This window comes from Nothobranchius furzeri, chromosome 2 (assembly GCF_043380555.1).
Source record: "Nothobranchius furzeri strain GRZ-AD chromosome 2, NfurGRZ-RIMD1, whole genome shotgun sequence".
NCBI lineage: Eukaryota > Metazoa > Chordata > Actinopteri > Cyprinodontiformes > Nothobranchiidae > Nothobranchius > Nothobranchius furzeri.
Genome location: NC_091742.1, coordinates 2,590,551 through 2,599,573, shown reverse-complemented (window position 1 = coordinate 2,599,573; position 9,023 = coordinate 2,590,551). Strand labels below are relative to the sequence as shown.

Here is a 9,023-nt window from a genome sequence, read left to right as displayed (position 1 = left end):
GCTGCTTACCGTTTACCTGCAGTCACCTGGTGGCATTAGGCTGCAGCCCAAAGACTGGTGTAACAGGAAGGCTGCGACCTTTGACCTTAAGCTGCACCCTTCTGCTCCCTCCCTGCATGTGGAGTGCACTCACACAAATTAAGAGAAATATTTTAAATGTTATTCACCACCTGTGTCCTAATGGAGGAGTCTCCATTCTGCATTTACAAATTATTACTGTCTGTGCACCTCTTGAGGAAAAAAGTGCCTTATTCCGGTAGAAACCATTGCTACAGTTGTGTCGTAACACGATGCACCATACTTGCAAACATCGCTGACACGCAGCGCGTTTAGGCCCCTGTGTCGTATTCTGCTTTGCCACATGCAGCCTTAAGTCTTCTGTCAAACCCACAGAGCTGTTGCAGTGAGTAGCTGTTCATGCAGAACCCTAACAGTCTGATGAAGATGTGACAAACACGTTTCAGCTACATGAATCTGGTTTGGAGAGCGACAACTCACCAGCTCTTCGTAATAAAACCCTCTGGAGAAGTTGGAATCACAGGCTTCTGGCGTTAGTCAAACTCCACGTTTTTTTCTAACCGGTCAGATTTTAGTTAAAGTTCAAAATTCAAATTTGCTTGGCCATAGAGGATGTGCCCGTCAACTTTCCAGCCTTGCAAGTGTTTGCTGTGGCCCCTAGTTTTGTTGGTACGAGCTTTTGCTTTTCTATCATCAAACACACACACACACACACACACAGCCATATGTAAACACTCGACAGTGCCACAATGCCTCCTAAAATGTGCTTTTACGCTCCCTTTTTTGTGCCTTTTGTTTTTTGGCCTCGTTTTCTGGTGTTGCCAACGTTAAACCAATAAAGTTTGAATATTGTTGACCAAATCGCTGCATTTGCTCTTTAATGGACACCAGTTTTACCTTCCTCTGAGGGGCGGGGGATAAATGTGGGACAAAGATGCACTCACGAGGCTGCATTGTCATGGATATAAGTGCCCTGACAACAAAAGGTGGTGTATCAAGTTCTTGTGATGCATCGTCTATCTTGTTTTTTTTTTTTTTTTTTTGTTTTTTTTTACCGTGTCCTGTCTGGCTGTGAAGCAAGCAGAATTGATGTCTGAATGCTGGTGACAAGCCTTACAGATTTACTCTCAGGTGGAGCATCAAAGCGTTTGCTTTTAATGTCACGCCTGATACTTAAAACTTTATTGTTATTGTTGTTGAATGCTTTGTAATTCCGACCAGACACGGAGACAGAGGTGAAAGAGAAAGGAAAAGAAAAGGTGGGGAGAGGGGGGGGGGGGGTTCCACAAAAATAAACAATAACGAACAAGAGTCTGCTTCTAGACCTGCAGAAAAAGACAAAAAAAAAAAAAAAAACAAAGGGACACAAAAAAAGTGACACAACAACAATACAACAAGATCTACCTATCACTGCGTCAACTTGATGAAAAGAAAAAATATATATATATATATATAATCAACACTGCGTAACTGAAGAATCACGATAATAAATCACAACGCATTAAGTGCCCACCATAGTCTTAAGACCTGTGTTTAACGTGCCCAAGCCCATACTTTTGAGAGCACCATGTGAGCACCTGTGTGTGTACACGCGCTTGTTTATTTAAGGTTTCTCTATAGGAGCGCCCAACAGAGAGTGTGAGGGACCACAGATCCGCCCCCCAAAGATGCGCAGGAGACGGGGGGAGCTGCAAGTTCCAGAGATCCAGGTGCTGCCCCAGAACGCAGGAACCCCAAGGAGACTGCAACCAGGAAGGCCCCCGCACCCCTCGAGAAGCACAGAGGATCGCCCCGGGGGGCCACAACCAGCAGCCGGCAGAGTCCCTGGAGATATCAGCGGCAAGCCCACAGGCCCACCCGCAGCCTCCCACCCCCTAGCCGGCCGAGCCCGGGACCCAGGGGCGACCACCCCCGCCGGGGACCCAGCAGAGCCCAGGGACCCAGACCCCACCAGGCAGCCACCGGGATCTAACAGGCAGATGCCAAAATCTTAAACCCCCAGACCCGGTTGCCACGAACACTCAGGCAGACCAAGGCACAAGCCCCCACACCAGGTGTGGCAGGGGGAGGGGGGACAGAGATCTATATCATCAAGAGAAGTTCCATGAGAGGGGAGGACCCAAAGGTCCCACCTGACATATACAGTCATACACAAACACAGTCACACGCTCCCTCCCTCATGCTCACACATGCACATACAACCCAAGACTTACAAAAATGCACGCCGGACACCCACTCATACTCCCCATACACACCCTATTCACTCTGGTCCCGGTACTGCTGCACATTGGGTACAACCATCACCGGTAACCAGAGTTTGACCCTTTCTGCTGGGGTGCTGATGAGCAGGCTCCCCCGCCCAACGCTGAGCACAGCAACCCACCACCCCAGACCCCAACCAGACGGCCAGATCTCCCTCCTAGCCTCCAGCCCCAGGAAGCCAAGCAACAACAGAGGTGGCTAAGACCCCTAGTCTCCCTCCGCCTGCTCCAATATAGTGTTGTGTGATCATGAGGTGTATTCCATGGCTGTGGTGAGCGGGCAGTGCGGGCATCATCCGGCATATGCCAGCTGATGCCACCGCACCACCCCACTTACACCCTCAGCCATCAGTGTCTAAGTGCGGTTTAAAATTGGAAGTGGGCACCGGCACCCGGGAGGAGGCTGAGATATCCCCCTGCCAAATGCAGTTGAATGTGCTCACTCCCAAGGCCCTAAGTGTGTGTTTGTGTGGAATGTCGTCAGTGGAAGTGTATAAGGTGCAAATAAAATTGGGGGGCAGGTTGCCACAGGAATGCGGAAATGGGGTCCACCCCCCAAGGTCCTGTGTGTATGTTTGTGTGATGATGTGAGGGAGCAGGAGGAGAGAAATATGCGGGGATGGGGAGGAATGGCTGGTTGGGCTTAGCCCTCCAGGGAGCCAGCTCCCCTACTGGCCCCAATAGGCACCTCTGTTGTCAAATCGCCACCCAGGGCATGGAGACCCCAGCCCATCCTGCCAGGGTCCAAAGCAGCAGCATTACAGAGCCTCACGGAGTCTTGTAACAAATGCTCAGCAGTTGAACTCGTGGAAGAGAGTGAGCAGCACAGCTGAATCTGGAACATGACTCAGCACATTCTGCATATAGGAAAAACTTGATACTTTTAAACAATGAATGTAATTTTCACCCAGATGATTCATTTAAGTCTTTATACACTCTGGAAGCTAAAAAAATAAATCAGCTTTAAAAAAATTAACAGCCATTGAGCCAAACCTGGGGACGCGTGGAAGTCACGCGGTATCAAAGATGCAGGGTCAGGAGGCTGCACATGCACACACAAGGATGCTGTTTGTGAAACAAGGGGGGATCTGGACAGGCCTCTGCTAACCTGATTGTGTCCAGTCATGCTCTGTAATCTAATCTATGTGAGCACAGAGAAACAATGCACTAGGTTGAGCTTCTCTAGCAAACACCATTTCTGATCATACCAAGAATACCAGCAGCAAAGAAAAAAGTTTCTTAGACAATCTGAGCAGAAATAAAAGGTTTGTTTTTGTTTTGCCTCCATCGCATCAATTTCTGGGGAAATCTCAAAACACATCTGATATTAGTAATTTTATAGACTAAAGGTCACAAGCTGGTGACAACTGTTGACTTGAACCTAGAAAAATGTTGTCAAAACAGCAAATATTACATTTTTAGTTAAAAGCAACAGCTAAATAACTTATAAGGGCAGTAGTTATGTTAAAATAAAATAAAACCCAAAAAGCCACCCAGAATAATTTATTTTCCCCCAACCTAATGAATGGTAAATAACCTTTTAACCACTGCCCCCTAGTGGACATAGTGCAGCAAAGCTCTAGGAAAAGTAGAAATGGGGTATTTAAGCATTTATGTACTTTGGAGATGTGAAAAATGTGCAGACAATATCTAAAAAATGTATGCTTTATTAAAAGTGCCAAATTAATCAGCTTTAATCATGGCAAATGTCATTATTTAAGGAAGGATTTTTGTGCTCGCACCTCTAAACGTTTTATAATCAAGTTCTGCTCACTGGAATTTATTCTGGGTCTGATTTTTTACTAAAAATCTCTCAAGCTATTGGAAGTAAGAGGAACAATTATAACGGGGAACAAAGGGAAGTCTTCTAGCTGTAGAGTCAAAGACAGCTCTCAAGCATCTTGTCACGTTTCCCAGGACACGTCGTCTTGTTTTAGACGGCTTCTGAACTTGTGGGTCTCTCTAAGGAGCTGCAGGTTGTTCTGAGCTGTCGCAGCTTTCCTCCTCTTCCGTTTGGCTTTTACAGAAGAAGGAACAGGTGCTTTCATCCCACTTGGCTTTGTTGCTGTGTGCTCGTCATCATCTAACGAACCCTGGGTCAGTTTCTGGACCTGTGGAGGAGCAGAGGACATCTAAGAAGTGTTCTGAATTTCAAGTGGAAACTACTGCAGTGAAAATGTTCACTATGCATAGAGAACAGGAGAATTAGATGTTTTCACAAGTGGAAATCCAAATGAGCAAACTGGAAGAGAAAAAGTAGCTTCTGTTTACAGGATATAAAAAATGGGCTCTTTGTTTTAGCGCTGGCATCTGCATCAACGTGTCAAACACAAGTGGGAAGTCATGCAGGTAGGTGGGAGGATAAAGAAATTGGCTGAGCTGTAGCTATTTGCACACACAATCAGCTTGCCAGTAGACTCCCCAGAGGATTTCCCGCTTTGTTCAGACTTTGCTTTATTTGCGTGTTTTGTAGGTCGGTTGGGTAAAGTCCACAAAGAATCCAGCCCATTCCTGTTCAAGGTAGTTTGCATCCCCGTGGAGAATTAAAAAAAAGTGTCTAAAAGAACTGCTGTGCAAGGATTAAGTTTCCTGCTGGAACAGAAACTTATTAAAGCACCAAATTAAGTCTTTAAATGAAGGTACCGTCTGCTGGTGTTTACGGAGCTTCATTATCTGAGCTTCCTTCTCCTCCATCCTGGCCAGCAGCCTCTCCAGATCCCTCTGCAGCTGCTCCTTCAGCTCCTGCTGCTGGGTCACTTCAATCTGACGCTCCAACTCCTGATGCTCACTATCAAACACCTTCATTTACAAATACTGATAAGATGTTGAAAGAAAAATGTGCAACACCAAAAAATTCTCACAAGCTCATCTGTCCAAGCTCATCCTGCAGAGCCAGGAGGAGGTCGCACAGCACGATGGAGGGCTGATCAGCAGACAGACTGCCAGGTTTCCCCAAAGCACTGGAAGGTGTGGAGAAGTCTTTCTGGAGGCTTTTGTTGGCTCCACATCCAGACCGGTGCAGGGCGCTGACACGCTCACACAGCTGGGGCTGGTGGTGCTTCATCATGTGGAGGATGCTCTGGACGTTAGCATGGACTGAATGGCTCGGACTTGTCGACTATGAAGTTGAAGGGGACACAGAATCAGTCGAAATGACTGAGAAGGAAGAAAACGTGCCTAATTTTAAAAAGTGACTCACTGTTCCTGCAACAAAAGGCATTTTTTTGTGCCTCAGACTGCCTGATGCCGACTCATTCTGTTCAGATGTTTTCTGTGAAAGGAACACGGCTAATATGCACACTTTACACATCTAAATACCAGGAGTCAGTTTACCAAACAAGCTGGAAACTTACCTTAAACGTCTTTCTTACCGTCTTCTTGGGCTTCGTTTCTTCAGAAGGTAACGCAGACAACCGAACGCTGACATCCAACTCTCTCTGCAGCTGCGGGAACAAAATAAAAATCACTTCTGAGTTTTAGTTTAATTTGTTTATGCAAAGTCAAGCTGTTGGTGCCTAAAGAAACAAAAAGCTGCCTGACCTCATCCGCCTTCTCCTGCACAAGTTTACGCTCATGCTCCTCTTTAAGCAGGCGCTGCTCCAGAACGGCAAGCTTCATCTGAAACAGTTTAGTTTCTGTTGAACATGAACTAGGCAACAGCACAATTATTGCGAATAAGCAGCTTTAAATCTACTTTCATGTACCAAATATGATTGTTGTCACCTCAGCAAGACTTTGGGTTTGGCTCAATTTCTGACACTCGGACTCGAGTTTCTCTAGCTTCTCTCGCTGAATTTGGCTGCTTGTTTGTTGGCTCTGCAACGAAGCCTAGAAGGGAGTAAAAGATGGAACAAAATGATTTTATTGTTTTACTGTCATTTATTTTCGAGCCTTTCATATTTGAACAAATCCAGGAACAAAAATAATCGCCTGTTATGCTTTTGAGAAATGTGTTTTATTTGAAAAACACAGACTTTTACAAACCAATATGGCTGCTAAAATCTTTTTACATAAGTAAATAAAATCAGGCTCACACCCAGGATTCTGCAAAATTATATATTTTTGCATCGCTTGTACCTCATTTTCCATCAGAACATTCCTCTCCTTCTTGACGTTTTCAACCATTTTCCTCATGTAATCCAGCTGCTTCTCAAGAACCTTACAGCGAGCCTCTGCAGACTGCAGTTTCAAGTCCAGCTCTGTCATTCATGCAAAAAAAAAAAAACTACTGAAACACGTACAGATGGTAATTTACATAATATTTTTGACTAATTCAAATTACAGCTCAAGTGAAGAGGTTTTCATTCAACACTAACCTTTCCTGGCCGAATCAGTCTCAGACAGGCTGGCTGCTGTTTGACTATGGGATGCTGGAACCTGCTGCTGTTTCTGAGCATCATGGGAGAATTGAAGGTAGCTCTTCTGTGCCTGCTTTCTCTCCAGCTCTAGCCTTCTGATTTTCTCCTGGAGGGTTTTCAGTGCATCTACAACAGCTGAGGAAAAAGATCACACACACACACACACACACACACACACACACACACACACACACACACACACACACACACACACACACACACACACACACACACACAACATAAATGTAATAGCACGTGGTCACAAAATAAAAAAAAGAACACACTAAGAGAGATGCTGTGCCTCACCTTTGCTGTCAATATTTTGTGTGGTCTGAGACAGATGGTTCCTGCTGGTAGATGGCAACACAGGAGGCTCCAGCTGACTTGATGATAATATCCTGTCTGGAGGCTGGTAGTAGCTCCCAATGTAACTGTTTTTTGAGGGTGAGTCTAAAATCTACAAATAGGATATTCTGTTATAAACTGTGAAAGGTCTGCAATCAATGCTTATTTTGATGTCCATAAGCTTAAAATATTAAGAAAATATGATGCAAGGTTGTCAATCTCAAGATTTGTTATAATTTAATTTTTAGATAAGTTATTAGCTATTAAAGTAGTTTAAATAAAAGTTGCAAATCGAAATTTTGATTTAAAATAATTTTAATAGCTTTGTGTAGTTTTGCACTACATCTTCATTTAGAAAGAAACAAGCAGCTTATCAATGAGCAGCAAATCAAATAAAAGTAGCCCTATGTTTTACTAAAATACAGCTGAATGTTGAAATTAACCAATCAGACGTAATTAATCGAACGGTCGATTTCAAACACAAAGGCTGCTATCAAACAGAAAACTCTTATGCCTAAAAGCTGTCAGCGTTTCACCGTTAATGTTTTAAAAAACTAATAATCAACTTTCCATGCCATCTCAGAGCAGTTAAGATATTTTTGTTTGTATCGTATTTGAAAGCATAATCATAAAACAAAAAACGGCTGCTAGGAAAACAAACAATCTCCAGCTAACGCGAAAACCAATACAGGCAGCTAATGATCAATTAGCTAATTTATCTTACCTGCTCCTTTTGTGTCGTCATTTTAGATAAAAACAACGAAATGTGTTCTGAACCACTCGCGTGCTTGCATTCAACTCTCCCAGGCGGTTGGTGGTTAGTTTAAAACAGCTTTCTGTCGCTAGTCGCTACTGTCGCTACCCGATCCGTACCGGAAACCCGATCGTTACCACGCATGCAAACTGAGATGACAGGGAGTCCGCACTTTTAAAATTTCCCTCCATTTTCCGCCCTCCTCACTGTGGTTCCGCTTGTACCAAGTTCCCACCTCCTCCTTAATGTTAGAATGTTCCAGACCTTTTGTTGTTGCTGAAGACAAGCAACCAAATAAAGTAAAATGAATAGACTACATGCAGTAGAAATGAACCCTTTTACAAGACAAAATAAAAAAATGTTGACATACTTGAACTACAAAGAAAATCCATATAACACACAGCATCCAAAACATTAAAACGTACATTTATATTAAGCGTGTTTACAAAAATGTTTATTTAATTGATCTTCCTAATGTGACTCAAATATCATAAAAATGTAAAAACATCTGCCAGAAAGTGAAATTTTAAATGTAATTTGAGAAACAACAATTACAAAAATTGCATGTTGCTGTTTTAAGATCAGATGCAGGTATCTTATAAAAAGAAACTGGTTATACTGGAATCCTATTTTTCAATAAATATAAACAAAATTTCATTATCTTTATGAAAGTGAGCTTATGTCAAATGTGCTTACCTTTGTTTTCTCACTTTGGCTATTTTTAGGTTTCCAGATGGTAAAAGCAACTCATTGTACAGTTTACAGTCTGGTAATCAGATGGTGAAGCCTGAATAGTTCAAAAGTATTCTCTTATTTTTTTTTACAAATAAATAAGACACACACACAAAAAACAAACCCAATTTTGAAAATGTTCTCAATTTTTATCTAGTATTATAATTGTTTTACACACGTGTTTATTTAGACTTGTCATTTAACACAGATGAAGTTTAACAGACAATGGCCTAAGTATAATCTACAACATTCACTGCTATCTTTCTCCTGTTTACTGATTTTCTTTCTGCCTGTAATTTTTGATAAACAAGAAAACACGAGGGGGGGGGGGGGGCTACAGTTCCTTGCGAACTGTATGACGGGGGTTGTAGTAAAGAAGACATCCTCGTCATAACAAATGGATAGGGAAAGTAATACAACTCCCGTGGACCTTTTCTCCTGAAATAGAGTGATTTCAGACTAGCCAATCATTTCTAAGAAATTGAAAGGCCCCGCCCAAAAATGTCAATTTGACGGTGCTGATTGGTTTAAACGACCTGCCTGTCACATGTACAC

At 43.1% G+C, this 9,023-nt stretch overlaps 1 protein-coding gene across 3 annotated transcripts; it reads right to left on the bottom strand.

Annotated features, from left to right (window-relative positions):
• Positions 1-3,928: 3,928 nt before the first annotated feature.
• Positions 3,929-7,872, bottom strand: cep57l1 (centrosomal protein 57, like 1). Of its 3 annotated transcripts, none has more exons than XM_070542864.1 (11): positions 7,707-7,872; positions 6,944-7,094; positions 6,596-6,772; positions 6,357-6,478; positions 6,003-6,107; positions 5,820-5,897; positions 5,633-5,722; positions 5,479-5,550; positions 5,141-5,397; positions 4,923-5,067; positions 3,929-4,390 (listed from the first exon to the last, which is right to left on the bottom strand). In XM_070542864.1, exons 1-11 carry the CDS (start codon positions 7,725-7,727, stop codon positions 4,184-4,186), a joined length of 1,425 nt encoding a protein of 474 aa, XP_070398965.1. In that variant the 5' UTR covers positions 7,728-7,872; the 3' UTR covers positions 3,929-4,183. The 3 variants fall into 3 exon arrangements, with proteins under 3 accessions (XP_070398965.1, XP_070398972.1, XP_070398970.1); XM_070542871.1 differs by having other exon boundaries at positions 5,651-5,722; XM_070542869.1 differs by having other exon boundaries at positions 6,596-6,763.
• Positions 7,873-9,023: the final 1,151 nt, after the last annotated feature.

Coding starts and splice junctions, on each gene's coding strand:
- cep57l1 (XM_070542864.1), bottom strand. CDS start 7,727: ATGACGACACAAAAGGAGCAG. Junction 5,723..5,819: donor TGCAGGAGAAGGCGGATGAG/GTCAGGCAGCTT, acceptor TTGTTCCCGCAG/CTGCAGAGAGAGTTGGATGT. Junction 5,068..5,140: donor GAGCTTGGACAGATGAGCTT/GTGAGAATTTTT, acceptor GGTGTTTGATAG/TGAGCATCAGGAGTTGGAGC.